Here is a 20,210-nt window from a genome sequence, read left to right on the forward strand (position 1 = left end):
CAGAAAAATAAAACAAGACGTATGAAAATAAATCTATGATATCTGAAGACTCTGTTGCGTTTGGTCAGATTTTATGTCAGGGAGTCCATGAATACATGCTTGTATCTTTCACTTTTTGACAAGAAAAGATATATTGGTTTGAACACCAGTGGCTCATGTCTACAACCCTAGTTACTTGGAGGCAGTGATTCTGAGGTTTGAAGGCATCCCTGAAAAGTCTGTGAGACTCCCATCTCAATCAATAGCTGGACAGGGCCTATATCCCCGGAGCATCTCAGATCCAGGTCAGGCCAGTTCCCATAAAAAATTTTATGATACTCCATCTCAAAAGGAAAAGCTGGATGTAGTGGCCCAGCTATAGTGGTAAAGTGTAAACAGAAAGATCACAGACGAGGCTCGCTCAATCACAAAGCCAAGCCTTATCTCAAAACAGCCAGTGCAAAAAGGGGATGGAGGCATTGTTCAGGTGGTAGAGGACCTGCCTAGCAAGTACAAAGTCCCATGTTCAAACATCTTCACTTGCTAAAAAAAAAGTGGGGGCGGAGAGAAACATATTCAAAACTTATAGGGTTCAACTAAGATTGCTGATTGACATCTGAAATTTAAGGAACAGCCAAGGAGCAGAGCAGTTAAAGATCCCACCTAGGCAAGAGTTCAAAGTGGCAAGAAATTGAATTAAAAAAAGGAAAAAAGTAAAACATATTGACTCTACAATGAAGGATGCTCATTTAAAAGACAAATTAGTTCAATCTTTGAACAAAAATGCTATTAGGCAAATTTTTAAAATAATCAATTCTACACCTAATTGTGATATAATCTTCATAGAGTCAATTATGAGCTGGGTGCTGGTGGCTCATGCCTGTAATCTTAACTACTTAGGAGGCTGAGACCTGAGGATTGTGGTTTGAAGCCAGCCCAGGCAGGAAAGCCTAGAAGATTCTTTCATCTTCAATTAAATGCCAAAAAGCTGGAGTAGAGCTGTAGCTCTAAGTTTTAGAACTCTAGCCCTGAGCAAAAATGGCTCAGGGACAGCATCAAGTCATCAAGTCTCTGAGTTAAAGCCCCAGGACTGGCACCAGAAAAACTGAAAGTAAACTTGATTATGAACAATGATAGTCAAAACTCCAAGATCACTTGAATGAAGCCAGATTCTAGAACCACAGAATAAAGAAAATTGCCTTGTCAAGCTTCTATGTGATTATCTTACAACACTTTGTATACCAAAAAGTAGGACAGGTTTGTTATGTGTTCTAACAGGGAAGTGTTCAAAAGTTTAGAAAGGATAACGAGTTAATTTCTCTAAGGCTAAATAGTCACTAGGAAAACAATACATAAAATGAGTCACTCAGAAAACACTACTCTGATAGGGCCTGCCTTCTCAGAAAAATCAGGTGAAACAGTATAGTAGTGATCATTGCCTCATTTGTAAGGAAATGGAAAGACTTGGCAAAAATTGTATTAAGTGAAATAAGGCAGACCCAAAGGATCATAGACTCTATGGCATGCCTCATCTGTAATAATTAGTACACATCTAGGATTCTACTAGCACACACAATATTCACAATATTTCAAAACCTATGTACATATGATCATACAGAGTGAGACTAAATGAACTGAACTCTAGGTTATGGAACCAAGACCTTTATCTGTGTGATTGTTGTTCTTAATGTACTATGCGAAGTTATTCTTTTCTCTTTTTGTTCCACTTATGGTTGCTCTCATGTGGTTACTGTATCTGACTTGGTTACCTGGTATACTGTATATATACTTGTTTATTTGAAACAGGGAAGGGAAGGGGGAACACAAGATGATTGGGAGGTGGTGGGGGGAGGGAAAGGGGGACCAAAACATGAGAAGTGGTATCAAGGTTCGAGATGTACCCATTACCTGACCAATGTAACTGTGCCCCATCAAAAATTAACCCAACAATAAACTACATAAAAAAATAATGGCTTTGAGGGTAGTCCAACTCCAGAGGCAACTAGGAAGTGCTCTTTTTTTTTTGCCAGTCCTGGGCTTGAGCTCAGGGCCTAAGCTCTGTCCTTGGACTTTCTCAAGGCTAGAGCTCTACCACTTGAGCCTCAGTACCACTTCCAGCTTTTTTCTATGTACGTGGTACCAAGGAATCGAACCCAGGTCTTTGTGCATGCTAAGCAAGCACTTTAACCACTAGGCCAAACTCTCGGCCGGAAGCGCTTTTTTGATGTCTCCCTGAATATATGAGACTTAGTATTAAAAATGTCAGAAATGTATTTTTGTTGTCAAAATTAGGTGTTAATAAGTACGATGAATATTAGAAATGTAGTCCTGTTGATGAAATTAATGATATTTGAGTTGTATAGTCTAGCTAAATGTATGGCTTAGAAATTTTTAAATGGTACAACAAGATGTTTCATTATTTTATTCATCAGAAACGCTCATTAATGTACAAATGTGTATATGTATGTATATATATGCATATATTTGTGCTTTGTAATCCAAATCTTGATGAAAATATGAATTTTTCTGTCATTTATGTATTTATTTACTGTTGATTTTCATGAAAGTATATATACATATATATATATGTACGTAGTCAAACAAGCTGTAACTTCTTAAATATTTTACGATTTAGGTAGAATTCCACAAACTGAAGAAAAATAAATATGCTTAATTGACTGTTAAAAAAAAAAGAAAGAAAAATCAGATGAAAAAAAATCTACTTAGGATAAAAATTGTTTTGCTTAACAAAAAACCCCCTCAATCCTCACAATCTCATTCTTCCATGTAGCTAGTGGCAGGCACCCAGCTTTTTGTCATATATTATGAATACTGCTTCAGTATTTGCTGTTTATGTCTCCCATCCTTTTTTTTCACTTTTTTTTCCTTTCATAATGTGTTTTGATATTCTCACTGGTGAATTATCTCACGAGAATTTTGAATTACAAAATGGTCTTCGGAGTTTTTGTTGCCTTTATGATTTTCAGGGAACTATATTAAGTTGTTATCAATTTGGAAACAAGGTCTGCTTATATTAATACTTTCTCTACTCTCATAAAACATGACATAGTTTACATTAAATTCTTCTTATATGACCACTAGTGCTCTTTAAACAATAAGTAAGGTATTACTTCGAATATAATGATATTAAGAGTATTTAATTTGTTTCTCCACTACTGTCTCTAAAACTATGATTCTTTTCCTTCAGGATTCAGAATCTTACAAAGCATCAAATTCTAGTCCTTATCAATATCACAAGCACATACCTTCTTAACTTTCTAGTATCACTAAAACAGAAAGTAGACAGAAGTGCTACATTTAAAATATCAAAGAGAACTTTTTTCCTTTTCTATATTCATTCATGTAACCACTAAATTCTTGATTCAGAATTTATAGAGGCAGAACTATAAATGTTATATCCAATCAGGAGGTTGCCTTCATATTTTATCAACTCAAAAATGTGCCTATTTCTCCACAAAGAAAATTATTTTAGGATGTGAACAAGAAGAGCAACTAAAGAGCTATCTGTAGGGCTTGGAGTGTGGCCTAGTGGCAGATTGCTTGTCTACCATGCCTAAAATCCTGGGTCTGATTCCTTGGTACCACATGCACAGAAAAAACCAGAAGTGGTTCTGTGGCTCAAGTGGTAGAGCACTAGCCTTGAAAAAGCTCAAGTAGTGCCCAGGCCCTGAGTTCAAGGCCTAGGACTGACAAAAAAAGAAAGAAGAAGAAAAAGAAGGAGAAGGAAGAGGAGGAGGAAGGAAGGAAGGAAGGAGGGAGGGAGGGAGGGAGGGAGGGAGGGAGGGAGGGAGGGAGGGAGGGAGGGAGGGAGAAGAAGAAAGAAAGAAAGAAAGAAAGAAAGGAAGGAAGGAAGGAAGGAAGGAAGGAAGGAAGGAAGGAAGGAAGGAAGGAAGGACGAACGAAAGCAAAATAGCAGCAATGTTGCTATGATCCTTGTGTGCATGGGGTACTCTTCCTCAAGGGATCAGATGCATCTCCATGTCAAAGTATATTATTCTCAGACTTCTCTGCTCTATCTAGTCACAGAAAAGTCCCTGAGAAAACAGTCTTCGCTGCTGAAGTGAAATGAAGCAGATGTCACTTGTCTTGCCTACTCTGTACTGGTTATAGAAAGCCAATACACAAAGTATTGATATTACAAGCTTGTAAATTTTACTTTTACCTTCAAAACCAGAATTCAAAAGATGTTCCCCCAGGTCACAACCAAACACTCTCTCTTTCAGGATCCCTCGCTGCTTTAGCTTCTGTTTTGTTGGACGTGACTTCATGAATGTTCGCAAGAAAGTGATGAGCTTGCCGTGCTTTTTAGACACTAAAAAACAGCAAAGAAAATATCATAGTTGTGACAAGAGATTATGCTTTACTGAGTATGAAAAGAAACAGACATCTGCAATGCAGACGGTAAGTTAATCTATTACAAACACACTTCATACTTTGTGGTAAATTTCAGAAATTTAGCTAAATTTGTATTAAAAAATACCTTCAGTTACACACTCTTCACCAGCTTTTGATTTTACTCGATAGCACTGTAAATTTAATGTTGTAATCCATGACTTTAAAATTATGTTTGGTAAATCAGTTGTCCTTCTGATGTATATTTGAAGATATAACAGTATTACAAGAAGGACCTGAGTTTTATTTTAATAGAGTACTTCATATGAAGCCTTAACAGGATGTAAAAGGATTACATTTCTAGTCCATTTCTAAAATATTCTTCTTGATAACGAACAATTTCATCACATTTGTAAGATGTTTAGTATGAATTTAAAAAGTAAACTCCCCTTCTCTTTTTACAGAGAGAACAAGCTCATGATGGTATAGAGAAATACTTAATGGTATATAGTAAGTACAATGCATGTATATACATATTGCATCTTCTATAACAACTGATCTATAATATACTAAATACTTAGATCCTTGGCAGATCAAGGCAAGATGAAAGTATACTTGGTACTTTCGTTTGACATCTTAGAAGCTGTATAAAGTTATAATCTCCCCTGTATATGACATTTTTGCCACAAACTTAATGAGAGGCTCTTAACAACTAGTAAGACATTTACAGCATGCTTAGTTAACTTCAGTGGTCGCATACCTTGTACTTATTGGCTTTGGGTTTTATTTTCCCTTAGTTGTCAAGTAGATGGTACAATATGAGTCTCTGTAAGGAATAGCTATAAAACCACTTATGTTCATTTTCATATATTTTTCACCTGGACTTACAAGTAATTCTAACAAGGTTCCAAAAATTAAAGTAAATTTGTTTTGTAACAATTTAACATTATATAATAACAGAAGAATTTTACTTTTGAGAATATTCATTACTTCTGTCTGGAAACAGGACAAATTATTGTTTTTATAATCTTTTACATCTCTCAGTGAGCTTCCTAACATTTTAAATGAAAGGCTATATTCCATGTTTTGTTTGTTTTTGATACTGTTAAGTATCTTAGATGCTTTGGCTGCTCATACTGAATTGATATGCTAGAAAGTAATTTTGTGCATGTATGTGCTAGTCCTGAGGCTTGAAATCAGGTCTTGGGTGTCCCTGGTTTTTTGTTTTTTCCTCAAGGCTAGCGCTCTATCACTTGAGTCACAGTTTCCTTTTTAGCTTTTTGGTGGCTAATTGGAGATGAAAAGTTTCAAGGATTTTCCTGCCTGGGCTGGTTTCAAATAGTGATCTTCAGATCTCAGCCTCCTGGATAACTATGATTACAGGAATAAATCTCTAAGCACTCAGCTGAAAATTTTTCTTATAGGTCAAAATCTAATCACTTCTAACCATTTTTGTAGGAATTAAGGGTTTTTTGACTAGAATGAATTAACTATACAAAATAATGAGTTTCATTATGAGTTACTAATATTTTTAGGATAGGAGTAATTGTTTCTTTATTGGATTTTCTAACTGGCCCGTGTTTTTAAGATTTATGATAACAGCAGGCATTCGTAGTCTGATGCTAAATTCAATGGAAGTATTTATTGCATTTGACAACTATAAATATATGAAGTATATGAGAAAGTATTTTTGTCATATATTTCTAAGAATGTTTCAAAGGAATAGGAATTGAATTTTTAGCAGTCAGTCAGCAACAATATCTGAGTACCTATTATACCTCAGACAATGTTGTAAGTCTTGAGGTATCAGTGGGAAACAAGAAGGATAAGGTCACAGAGCTTCTTCAGAAGACACAGAAAATGAGCAATTCAATAGCATTTATTTTCCACTTAGTGTGTACACATAACTGTGAGCTTATACTTCTCTACCAATCATTTCTTATAGCATCCTACATGGAAATACTTTTATCTCCACTTCAGATGAAAAAATTGAGGCAGAAAATACGATTTAACATGCCAAAGGTCACATAATCACATTGTTTTCTTAAGGAGGTCACACCTGAGCGGGAAGCCTGGGGAGTCAGTGAGCCAGGAAGATGGTGCACACAACTGTGTGAATGAGAGGAAGGGCAGGGGCTACCAGACATAACAGAGTCCAGGTTTTATGCAATGCAAGTGCCCTCAATGTTTAATAAACTGGGCTCCTTAACAGCTAAGAAGGGCATTTCTTTCCCATTAATTAGCAATGTCATATCTAGAATTATGAGCTAGAATTAATTATACTTTGATCTTTAAAATTCATTGAAACAGATGGATACATATTTTTAATTATGATCTAACCAAACCCTCATATATAATAAAACTTCATTAGTCATTAGGGCAGCCTGTGTAAAGCTAGTCTTTCTTTCTTGGGCATTAATTCTGCTTCTTGGCTTGCTAACTGGCTTGGAAACAAAGGCAGTGGGTTATCTTCCCACATTAGGGAAAAGGCTATACATTTATTTTTTCTAAATGGGGATATGAAGCATAACAAGCACAAAATCAAGAGATGGAGGGTGTCACCACAGTGCTGTGCTCTCACATGGCACTCAAGGGCTCTGAGGAATAATGCTGATGGACACTGGCTCCTGGCTTCCACTCTGTGTAGCCACCTTGCTTCTGTCATTTTCCCAAGTTCTGACATGGATGGGCAGCAAGAAGGAGAGATATGATTCCTTCTCACTTATCTGTATACCAATCTGACACACTGAAAGAAATATTTGTGATGGCAGCTTTTTACAGTCATCAGCGATTTCTAAGCTTTCAAAGGAAGAGTAAACTACACTCTGCATATGTGGAGTTGCTGTTACTCAAGTCTGTAATTGGTCCTATCCCTGTTGTACATAGTTGTGATGCAGAGCTCTGGTATTCACAATTATAAAGCCAATTAATTATCAATACAGTAATCTCAACTCGATTAGATGTTTTAATTAACAGAAACATTCAGTTTAATTATATTCAATTTTTGAAGATCTAATAGTATTTCTAATTACAAATGTGAGTTCTTTTAATTTTCTTTGAAACTTTCTTGTAATTTCTTAGCCATTTTAACAGAACTTATTTTGGACATGGGCTCTCTCTCTCCACCTTACTGTCTTTCAGTTCAGTATTGCTAGTTACTCCTTTTTGAGAAACAGCATATTCTCAATTCTACCAGAAGGCTTTAATGAGGAAAACAAAGTTTGATTTTCAGTGTTCATAAACCCAATTCTATGGAGAAATACTGCAAATGGAGAGGCCAACCATAAGGGTCAAAGTCCACCAAGCATGTTGATATGAGGCCATAAAATGGTAACAACAGTTATTTCACAGATAAAAATGTAGTGAACAATAAGCAAAACATGATATTCAGAAAATCATATCATTTTTTATACTAACTTCTTATTCTGAGCTAACACTGCACATATAAACAAAATTAGCTTGTTCATAGCTGTTTAGCTATGATGGATTTTATATCTACAAAATTTTTTAAAACTTGGAACAAATCTTGTTAGACCAGTTTTTCTGGCAGTTACAGCTTTAACAGTATGACATACAACTTAATATCAACAGGTAAATCTTTATGATACCAATAATCAGTTTATGGCAAGACATTAAAAAACAGACATTCCATAAACCACAGTGAACTTTGACATCGAGGTAGGGCACTGAGGCCTTTAATTACACAAGTATAATAGTTTACCAGCAGTCCAAAAGTTATCTTGTGTTCTCATAATACTTCCCCAAATAAGAAAATCAGAGTTCTTGGAACTTATTCTTAGAAATCTTTAAGACTAACTTATGACAGATTCAGGCTTTGATTACTTTCTATAGGTAGAAAAAAGATGCTCTGTGTCTAGAATCTGGCCTTGGCATTTTCTTTTAATTATACATCTCAAGTTGTAAACTCACAAAGTAAACTCAGAAAGTCAACAAAATTGCAGGGTACTGGTGGTTCATATACATTAACATAGGGGCCGGGAGTTTGGCCTAGTGGTAGAGTGCTTGGCTAGCATGCACGAAGACCTGGGTTTAATTCCTCAGTATCACATATGTAGAAAAAAGCTAGAAGTAGTGCTGTGGCTCAAATGGTAGAGCTCTAATGCTGAGGAGGACAGTGCTCAGGCACTAAGTTCAAGGCCTGGCCAAAAAAAAAAAAAACAAAAAAAAACCCCAACTCTTCATATACATTAACATACAAATCACATATAATATCTGTGGAACTTGACCTAAATAAAAAGCAAAGACCTAGCAGAATATGTGTGCAATAGTTTAAAACCCACAAAAATTTATGTATTATATACAACATCTTATCTTTTGCTCGGGTCTCACATTAGATGACTATTTCACGGAAACTCAACAGAATACAGTATAAACATAGGCAAGTAGACTACATGATATTTAAGATTGTCTTAGAACCTTTCAAGCCCTATCACTCTTGGTATCTGATGTATAATTTAATAGTTTACAGTAAGTCAATGGGAAAAGATTCGAATTTGGAATTACAAAGACTTTTTATTTAATATATAGCATCTATTCACACCAGTGAATATAGAGAAAGAATTTTTCTCAAATACTGTCAAATTTAATGAGCTAATATGAAGATTCTGTTCTTTAAAAGAAAATGTAATGTAAATTTCAAGGAAGGAAGGGAAAAAATAAGAACACTGAAGCCTATTTGCATTATGCTTAGTTTTATCCAGATCATTATTTAAAAGTCTACCAACCTAATGTTTGCCTAGCTTTGAACAGTCTTTGAACAGAGGCTTGTCTAGGAACTGGAAAAACACCACTGTAAGAATCAGATTAGACCTAGTGTATAAAGGTTCTCAAGATGAGGAAACTGAAAAATTCCCAATGAAGCTTACTTTAAATATTATTCTATCTTTGGTTATATAGAAAAGTTTAAGGGAATAATGTGAATATCCATGCATTTGCTCTACCTATGTCTATATCATGTTTTTGGCCATATTATTCTCCCTGGCATAGTTTCCCTTTTTGAAGCTAATTCCATTCAGAGAACCTTTATCTCCCTAATCCTATACAGAGAACCGTTATCCTAAATTTAGGACATCATTCCCATTCATGTTGTAATACTATGCAAGTGTAAGTAACTCAAAACAATACAGGTTTTCATACTGTATAATTATTTAACATATACATATTCTGCAACATTATGCATCATGAAAGTTATTTGTGGCTCAGTATAATCATTTGAAACATATTAACATTTTTTTTCTTGTAAGAATATGCCCTCATTTGTGTTCCTAATATCTTGCTGTCATTTAGAGAGTTTTTCGTTTTGGCTATCTAAATAAAAAATACAAACTAATAAATGCTTCTCTTCTCTGGGTATAAGTGAAAGGACATGTTTGATACCCATACTTAGGATAATTCTTAGGTTGTAACATGTGCTATTTTTCAATCATATTTAAGTTGTATTAAAAATGATTCACTTTCCTTATCTCTGCTTTATTTGTCAATTTTGTTTTTTATTTTCTGCTAAACTGGTGAGCATAAAATCGTACTTGACTTCAACATTCACTGCCAGTCAGGGTAAGCATTGTCTTCTAAGTCTTATTTTCTTAAGTTTTATTTCAGTTTTCCTTTTCAGTAAAATTACTATTCATATCTTTTGCCATTTTTGGTTCAGTTGATGGGTAAGAATTCTTTATCTGAAAATAAACCCTTTGTCATTTAAATATATTGCAAAGTTTCTCTTCATGTCTATGGCTTAACTTTTACTGCATTATTTACTTTCCTTCTGGTTGTGGGGCTTGAACTCAGGGCCCAAGCCTGTCCCTGCTCAATGGTGAGAACCCTACCTACTTTGAGCAACAGCTCCACTTTCCAATATAAATTTAATTCTGTCTTTGCATATGAGTCTAGTTCTTCAGAAAATGTTCTGCAACCAAAGTCATAAAAATATTGTCCTATATCTTTTAAAATTCTCTTCTTCTATTTTTCTTAAAAAACATTTTATTAGTTTTTCTTTAAGTGACTTACGACTTCTTATGTGTTTAATTTGATGATTAAATAAAACATTTTACTATGTTTTTATTACTTTTTTTCTATATGGGTAACCAACTATTCCATCATGTTTTATTGAACAATTCTCTCCTTACCGATTTGTAAAACAAAATGCAAAATATAAATATAGTGTGAAAGAGGTATTTCTGAGTCCTCAGTTTTGAAATCTCAGATCTTAGCCACCCAACTAGCCAGGATTAAAGGCATGAGCCTAGATCCTTTGTAAGTTTTTGTTGTTGTTGTTTTGTTTTTGCCAGTCCTGGGGCTTGTACTTAGGGCCTGGGCACAGTCCTTGGGCACTTTTTACTCAAGGCTAGCACTCTGCCACTTGATCCACAGCACCACTTCTGGCTTTTTCTGTTTATGTGGTTCCAGGGAATCGAACCCAGGGCTTCATGCATGCTAGGTAAGCACACTACCACTAGGCCATGCATCCGGTCCTTCTTTATAAGTTTTAATAACTGAAAGATTAGTCCTTTATTTTTATTCTCCAAAACTGTCCTGATATTTTTACCCTTTTACCAATTTCGTATGAATTTTCCAATTAGCTTGTCAAATTATAGGAGGGGAAACTTTGGGGAGTGTCATGAAGTTTCAGTGAATTATATATTATTCTGATGAGAACTGACTATAACCAGTATTCATCCATGAACACAGTACAATCAACCATTAGTCATCCAAGAACATAATCTATCTCTCCACTTAATATTTATTTCCTTCAATAAATTTTTGCTAACTTTTCTCCCATTAAGATTTTACACACATATTTTTGTTATGTACTTGTTTTAGGAACAGTATGATTCTTTAGTGGGAGAACTTAAGGTTAAACACAAGACTTGTGCTAACTAGGTAGGTCTGATACCATTTAAGCCACACCTCCATACCTTTTTGCACTGGTTACTATCTTTTTTGTTGTTGTTCTTGTTGTTGTTGTTAGTTATGGGGCTTGAACTCTGGGCCTGGGCACTGTCCCTGAGCTCTTCAGCTCAAGGCTAGCACTCTACTCCTTAAGCTGCAACGCCACTTTGTGCACTGGTTAATATCTAAGTAGGGTTTCACTTAACACTTGGATCAGCCTGGTCTGTGCTCCTCCTGTTTCCTCCTTGCCCTTGGGGATGGCAGACACACAGTATCATGCCCAGGCACTAGTGAGCACTTTGCCTGGGCTGGCCCTGAACCTCCATCTCATGATCTCTGACTCTCGAGCAGCTAGGATTACAAGCTTGAGTTACAAGAGAGAGCATCAAATTTTGTGATTTTTTTGTTGCTATTGAAAAAGCTTCTATTTTCTAAACTGAATTTGTGAATTATTAATTGTGAATATATAGAAGTAGAATTTATATAGTAATAGTGGTATGTAATAGCTCAGAGTTAAACCTGTAGGATTTCAATCTTGCCTCTGCAACTTCTAGCTATTTGATTGTGAATAAAATACTCATTACCTTATTTTCCTCATCTATGAAAAAGTTAAACATAGCCACTATTGAACAAATTTGTTGTCATGATTTTTTTTCATTTTTGTTGTCATGATTAAATGGACTGTAAAACATTCAGTGCTTGGCAAAAAAAAAAAAAACCACCTTAATAAATAAATGGTACTGTTTTTCTTTTACTCAGCAACTTTGCTGACCCCTATTGTTTTTTTATAACTTAACTGTGAATTCTCCTGGATTAATATAAAGAATATAAATTAAATTCCTTTTTTCCGATCCCCTTCTTTGGTCTGATTTCATTGAGTCTCAAAAAAAAAAAAAAAGACAAAAAATAAACAACAACAACAACAACAAAACCCCATCAGTCTTCCTGGCTTTAGGTTGATTTGTTTCTTTTTCTTTTTTTTCTCCCAGTACTACAGTTTGAACTCAAGAATTCAGGTTTGCTAGACGGGTACTCTACTGATTGAGCCACACATCTATAGATTGTTTCCTCTGGTTAGTTTGAGTGAAAGCCAAGCTTTTTGCCTGAGCTGGCCTCAACCTTGATCATCTCATTTTATGTTTCCTACTATACCTTTGAGAACTGACTCATACCACTATTCCCAGCTACTTGCTGAAAGAAGGTTTCATAAACTTTCTACCTGGACTGGCCTTGAACCACTATACTTAGATCCTACCAATGAAATTTGGAGCCAGGAGTGGTTGTTTGTATCTGAAACCTTATTAATGAGGCCATCCCAGGGAAAAAGTGTTCAATACCCCTTTCAACCAGAATCTTCTGGGTGGTATGCTTCCTGTCATCCTAACTCAGATCAGGGAGGTCAGAGATATAAGCTAGCTTGAACAAAACATTTCATGAGATTTCATATTAGTGGAAGAAGTTGTTGTATGCAGCTCTCTTTTCAACTATGGTAGAAAGCATAAAATAGGAAGTTCCAGTCTAAGGCAGGCAAAAAGCCTGATCCTGTCTCAAAATAATTGGTGTATAAAAGAGCTGCAGTTGTGGCTCAACAGTAGAGCGCCTACCTAGCAAGTTTGAGGCACTGGATTTAAATGTCAAAACCATAAAAAGAGAAAAAAAACAAAAGAATAAAATGTGGGCTTTGAGGCAAAGTCCACTGACTACAAAGAATTCCCCTATTTCGAATTGCTGAGATACATAAAGTAAACCAGCAATGCCCATCATCAAGTAAATTCTCATCTATTAAGATGACCTTTTAGTTTATCTTATTTTTTAAGTTTTATCTGTAGTAAATTAAATTTACACCTATTTTATATGTAATTTATATAAACCTGCTTCTATACTAATTTAACAAATATCTTTTATTCCTACTTGCCCTATATCCTTTCCAGTCCAGTAAAAGGCAAACAGTAATTTAAAAAAAAAAAAAAAAAAAAAAAACCTAAAAGCTATAGTGTGTTGGTGGCTCTTATTTGTAATCCCACCTCTCAGCCTGGTGCCAGTCTAGAGGATCACAATTTCATGCCAGACAGGCAAAAGTTAGTCATAACCCCTATCAATGTTAGGCATGGTGATACCTATGATGCCAGCCACAAGAAAGCAATAGGGGGGCTGGGAGTTTGGCCTAGTGGTAAGAGTGCTTGCCGAGCATGCACAAAGACCTGGGTTCAATTCCTCCGTACCACATACATAGAAAAAAGCAGGGGGTGGTGCTATGGCTCAAGTGGTAAAGCTCTAGCCTTGAGAAAGTTCAAGGACAGTGCTCAGACTCTGAGTTCAAGCACCAGGACAGGCAAAAAAAAAAAAAAAAAAAAAACTAACCCCAAACAAACAAACAACAGAAACAAACAAACAAACAACAGAAAGAAAGCAATAGGTAGGAAAATCTGAGGCCAGCCCCGGACAAACCTGGAGCCCTTACCTGAAAAATAACCCGAAAGCAAAAAAGCTGAAAAAATGAGCAAAAATAGGCTCAACTAGAGTATCTTCCTAGCATGTACAAGGTCCTGAGTTTAAATCCCAAAACTACATAAAAACAACAACAAAAAAACACAACAACTAAACCAAACAAACAAAAACCCCATAAAGCTATTATGTTATGGCAAATTTCCTTCTGAGAAATTATAATAAACATATGAACTATAAACATTAGAATCAAATTTTTAGTGCAAGTATAGATAAAAGATCCTAAAAATAAAGATAATTTTGGGTATATATTTGGAAGACAGGGAATGAACATTATGCAAGTCTGCAACATTTGATTCTGGATTTCTGATTTTGAAAATAGAAGCAACTTCAGGATTTCGATTTTTGGGCATCAACTTGTTTGAACGTAAGTTGCTAGCAGCTCAGAATTTATAGATAAAAAATCTATCGTTTTCCTTTACTACAGTGACTTCCTAAAATCTCTATAAAGATTAATCTTTTTTGGGTATATGGCTTACTATAGTACATCATTACTTTTAAATATTTTTCTGTACTACAATGTAAGATAGCAGTAACCTGTCATAAGCTTTCAAATTTTAATACGCTGTTAAAGTTACTATGGAACAAGATCACTCATCATCAATATACCATAAAAAAATTTTGGAAGATAAGAAAAACAGCTCTCATTGATACAGGCAACAGCTGCAAGAGGCTGCAACAGACAAGATATCTGGGGCCAGCTCAGGAATGAGGTTCTGGAATGTGGACAGCTATGACAGTCTGATATCTGAACATTCCAATCTCAAAGGGAGGAAAATAGGTATCCAAGAAATGCCATGTTCATTTCATGCTAAATTTAAAATAGCATTGACAGTAATGGCTCCTGAGTTAAAGTATAGGAAATCTACTGACTGTTACGTAAGTCAAACAGGCTTCCATTTTACTGATGAGGAACAAGAGGAGCCATTTCAAACCACAGGAACTCTAGAAAATAAGATTTGCAGTACTTTTTAAAAATGTTTCTCAGGCATAGAAGAAGTAAGGGCAATGCACTTAGAAAAAGACAAGCAGAAAACAAGCAACCATCTTCAGAATATCTAGCACTAAAATATTTGGGTATTTGGGTACAACTTTTCTTCAGGGTTAGGAATGAAGTCAAAGTAGCATCCTGCTCCTGACCCTCCATGGTGGAACACAAGCCAGTGATAGTGCAGAACTGGCTAAGCCACAGCATGCAAAGCCACATTTCTTGGGAAAATGTCCGTAAGTTTAAGATAAGACATTATTTATACTATACTTTTAATTTTCTGGAAACTTACAGATGCCTGTTATAGCTACCCAATAGGGCTCAAATTTAGATTATGCAAGTTCATATAAGTAAGTTTTACTCTTTTATCCCTTGCTTGAAATTATACTCATTCATTTTTATTTAAATTGCTCAGTTACAAATAAAAATATATGTGAATCGTTTTGTTCCTCAACTATGTACAAAAACAAAGTAAGGTCTGTTTTATAACTTGGTGACTTTACCAACTCCATTCTTATATAAACGACTATGACTAATTTCATTTCTAAAAACAGAACAAAAGGAAGATTTGCATTTTACCAGAAGCAAGTAGGAGGAAACATGAGGTAGATATAAATTCCTGAAGCTAAAAGTGTTTTAACACTGGAATGGGATGTAATACGCAGTTTATAGATTTCTTTAACCTGCTAAGAGTTTTAAAATTATCCGGGTTCTTATTTTTTTCCAGATGAACTCTTGCTACTTGATAATAACTTTAATTTAAAAATTAGTGCTATTTTTAGGAGACATTGTATATTCTTATAAAAATTAATAAAGTATGTCAACCACATATCTGAGAAATTCAAGTGCACCAAAGGTAACAGGAATAACAAAACAGTTAAAAGTTTTACAAATTTGAGACTTTAGGGCCTCAATGATGCGAAGTCTTTCTTTTCTAGATATTACTTTTTCTTTTCATGACTATTTTACACTAAAATAGGCATATACACGTGAACATCTCATAAACCCTTGTACTTTATTATCATAGACTATGAAAAATAATGTGCATTAAAATGTTCAAGGTAGTTTTCAATTTTTATTTTTGTGAGGTTTATTTTTTTAGAAAAAAATAAGTGTTTGATTAACCACAAAATCTCTTTAAAGGCAAAAGTCTTGGAATCTTACCCTACCAAAAACATAAATGATCCATTAGCATATGTTGGCAAAGGCTTTGGAAGACCTCAGGGTTACAAGCTAGTCCCTAATTACTTCTCAATTGCAAGATTTTGAGCAAATTACCTACTGAATTCTCAGTTCCTTCACTGTATATACAGTGGAATTAGAATAATAACAGCTACCACTAATGTTCTTATGATGCTTTACAGGAAATGATACACACCAAGCACCTAGATCCATGTCAGGTCTGAAAAGCTTGAGACTTTTCCAAACATTTCCTACATATAAGGTTAAGGTATAGAGCCAACCAGAAACATGACTCAGCTTTACAGACCAAATACAAACCAGCTGGCTTTGCACTCCCAAACTGAAAACTAAGTTCATTAAGTAAGGGGAAAATTAGGTCCATTCGTAGATTTTTGCCTTATAATTTCCTTAAATGTAAGTAATCTAAGCAACTTCCTATTCCCTAATAGTGAATACCATGCAGTATTATTTAGTATACTTTAAAGGTATGCTTTTGGATTACTGTATGACTGACAAGTGCTTTAAAATATTGGTTATGAAAAAGAAGTATACATTGTGAAATTGCCCCACATATAGTTTTGAAAATTAGGATACTGATGATCATTTAAGCAACAGTGTATCAATCTTCAAAATTCAAACTTCACAGTACTGATTTGTGAGTCAAGAAAGAGTAATTAATGAAATAACCATGAAGAGTGTTTATGAACAACGACTTAAGAAATACAAGTCAAGATACAAACTTAAAAATGAAACCTTAATAATAAAATCTCCAAAAGTCAAGAAATATTTTATAGGTGGGGAAGGTTATCTTTGCTAATGCCAATGAAGAGGTAAGCTGTTTGAAAGAGTCCTGAGCAGATGGGTTTATGCTAACTGGAGCAGTCTTTTACAGAGACTGCTAAGATTTATTCATGTTTGCACCAATTTTCCCCTAATCAATTACTGTCCAGGAAAATACTGTAAAATCATTCACACACACACACACACACACACACACACACACACACACACACACACACTGCTTAAAAAAACATACAGGTATGCTCTTTTGAGCATGAAAACTTTTGTCACTTTCTTAACCTCAGGTTAAGAAAATGTTAAGAAATAAGTTGATTATAAGCAGAAAAGCAGACATTTCCTAAACCTGTCTAGGAAAATAATATCTGTGTGGCACAATTCACAAAGTCCTACCTCAAGAAGTGATCACCTCTACAAATAAGACAAATATTCATGTTCAATTATTCATTTTCCAGATAAAGAACCATTCAGATGAGTAACCAAGGTAACATGTGCCCAAATGCAATCTAAAATTAGTTTCAGTGAAGTATTCCAAACATTTGAATCAAGTATTTGAAATCTCCTTACCTGGTACTGTGGTGTAAGTTTTAGGATGGATATTTAAAATGATTCCAAGAATCCGTATTTAGCAGTAGCTGTGACAGGAAAAGGTGATTCAGTCTCCAGTGCAAAAGCTTGGAGGAGGAATCATAATCGCATAGGCTATGACCAGGTCCAGCACTAACAGCACTATAGTCAGCTCTCCATAGCACTTGTAGTTCCAGCTCTATTTTCTGCCCCCGAATCCAGGGTGCTTTTCCTGGGCCTAGTTTTGGCCAGTGTGGGAGGCAGCCTCCTTTGAGCCTTCAGGAGCTTAATCCTGCTCTCTCAGCAGGACAGCTTTGCCACAGCCTAGGAACGCCCCAGCCTAAACACACACTTGCAGAACAGGCTTCACCAGCATGGCTCCACCCATCCGCCTCACCAGAGGTGAGTGCTTCCTGCTCAGAAAGCACCCCAGTGAAACTGACATTTAACTGTGCCTTTCATCTTTTGGGTAGTTACTTGTTCTCCAGTTGTTTTTATTTGCTAAGAAAGTGGAAGGCAGTGTAATCTGACAAAAAAAACAACAACAAAAAAAAAACAACTGGATCTTCAGGCCCAAGAAAATAAAAAAATTAAATTACCACATAGTCAATATTCACCCTGACTACAGGCTGAAGAAACAGATCTTCAGTATCTGTCTATATTGAACAGTGATGGTGATTCCATTAAAACATTATTTAAGTTATGTTTACACACCTGTGTGTGAAAAATTCTAGGAAAGATAACCTCTTACACATCTGTTAGGGGGGAAAAAATAGAAGATTTCTCCAAAACTAAAATCTAGTACTAAATACAATTCCCTTTGTGAATTCTTCCTTCCACTGCTCAAGTATGAGGTAAGTATGCACCTATACTTCTACTCTTACCAAAATCATTCATCCAAAAAATAAAACAAACAGCATTCTTGGCAACTACTATGAAATTAGTATTGAGCTAATCCTGTCTTGTGGCTCCTGAGAACCTTCTTACTACTTATTTGCTAAAATGCAGTACGGTAAGTAGATTCCCTACTTGGTGTTGATGGCTAACACCAGCAATCCTAGCTACTTAGGTTGAGATCTGGGATTTGAAGCCAGTTGGGACAACAAAGTCCATGAGACTGTTACCTCCAATAATTTACTCAGAATAGGCACTATGGCTCAGTGATAGAATGCTAGTCTTGAACAACAGAAACTCAAGGACAGCACCCATAAGTCCTGAGTTCAAGCTCCAAGACCAGAAAAAGAGAGGGGAGGAAAGAGAAAGAGGGAAGGGGAGGGGGAGGGGATGGGAGAGAGAGAGGGAGGAGGAAAGGGAGAGAGGGGGGCACTGAGTTCAATAGCCCTAGGACAAGCAAAAGAAAGGGGGTTAGGGAGGGGAGAGGGAGAGGAGAGAGACAGAGACAGAGAGATTCTTACTTATACTAAACAACACTGCTGAACTGTGCTAACTCCATTAAATTTGTAGAAATGAATTGGAAAACATGGATTTCCTGTTCCAAGTGACTTTTTACTAACTTCAATGTGAACTCCCCACTTTCAGATGCTATTTGTCTTTATTCAACCAAAAATCATTACCATTTTAATGTTACATACCATAGACACAATTTCCAGTTCCTAGAAATATGTCTCCACCTTATAGATAAAGACATCAAGGTAGAGAGGTCAAGGTGGCACAAATAGAAACAAGCAGGATGAGGATTTCTACACACCAAGCTCCTGTGTTGTGGATTGCATTTATTCATTTCTTCCTCTCTGAACATAGCTGTGAATCTAACTTGTTGATCAATGGTAGGCCACAAAAAGGAAAACAGTTTTAGAATATAAAAATTTTAACCTAATTTTGAAACAAACTTGTGCTGATGATACTAGCAACAGGAAATGTCATCAGATAAAAGAACTGGTAATGTTTAGGTTTAGTTCAAAAGGAAATGCACTCATTACCTAAATTATGTAACTATAACCACTCTGTACATCACCTTTACAATAAAATTTTCAAAAAAATAAAAAAATTAAAATCAATGCAAAAGCTACTCTAATAGAAAATTCCACAATGTAGCAGAAACAAACAGTGTGCTATGCCAACTAGTAAGCAGGTGCTTAAGGCATAAAAGAAGTCAATCACCTGTCATTTTTCTCTCCTATTTAACGAAATGTTCAGAGCTATCTACCTGTGATGGAATAAAATATATCTTTGAATCGACAGGACAGATAAAAAGAGAATTCACCACAAAGACAATAGTTACATACCCATCCTCCTGTTATGAAATTTACTGTAATGATTCAAATTTTTTATACTAGGCCTGTAAATTCTTCCACCTCCATGACTAAATATATCCAGAATCACATCACTTCCCACTGGCTGCCTTAATGGTCTAAGCCACCATCACCCCTCACCTGTCTCATCTCAGCAGCCTCTCTTCCTTAACCTATTTTTTCATTTATTTGTTTTTATTTATTCAACCTTTACTAACTGGTGGGGAGAGGAGAAGCTAAGGTTTCAACCCAGTTCTTTAAGCTTGTGAGGTTGATCCTCTTTCCCTTGAGACACTCCTCCAATCTTATTTGTTATTTTTAAGTTATAGTCTTGTGAACTTTTCTGCCTGAGTTATCTTTGAACCATAAACATATTTTTCTACTCTCAAGTCCTGAGTAGCTAGGATTACAGGTATGAATTACCAGCTTTCATCTGCCCTTACTTATTCCCAACTCAGCAACCAAAAAATTAATCTGTCTAACGAAGTACAAAAACAGGCCACAAAGATGAATTAATTTCAGTATTTTTCAGAGTCCTTTACACTCTAGACTTAAGATTTTGTATGTAATTCTTACACAAGGAGACAAAGGTGTAAGTTTAACTCTAAAATTTAACCTAATCATGAATATTATGAGGGGCTGATTCAGCAGGCATTAATTATACATTCACTGCATGTACA

At 35.5% G+C, this 20,210-nt stretch overlaps 1 protein-coding gene across 5 annotated transcripts in view; it reads right to left on the reverse strand.

Annotated features, from left to right (window-relative positions):
* Arhgap32 (Rho GTPase activating protein 32) overlaps window positions 1-20,210 on the reverse strand; it is a 197,459-nt gene that overhangs the window by 23,577 nt on the left and 153,672 nt on the right. For 4 of the 5 annotated variants that reach the window (XM_090319705.1, XM_090319704.1, XM_090319706.1 and 1 more), the window contains one exon: window positions 4,163-4,312. In XM_090319705.1, the coding sequence (XP_090175831.1) occupies window positions 4,163-4,312 (150 nt within the window). Of the gene's footprint in view, window positions 1-4,162; window positions 4,313-17,278; window positions 17,546-20,210 lie in introns of those variants that run through there. The other variant, XM_090319708.1, reaches the window with a different exon arrangement.

The sequence above is a fragment of the Megascapheus bottae genome, chromosome 27 (genome assembly GCF_031878675.1).
Source record: "Megascapheus bottae isolate mThoBot1 chromosome 27, mThoBot2.hap1, whole genome shotgun sequence".
In the NCBI taxonomy this organism is placed as follows: domain Eukaryota; kingdom Metazoa; phylum Chordata; class Mammalia; order Rodentia; family Geomyidae; genus Megascapheus; species Megascapheus bottae.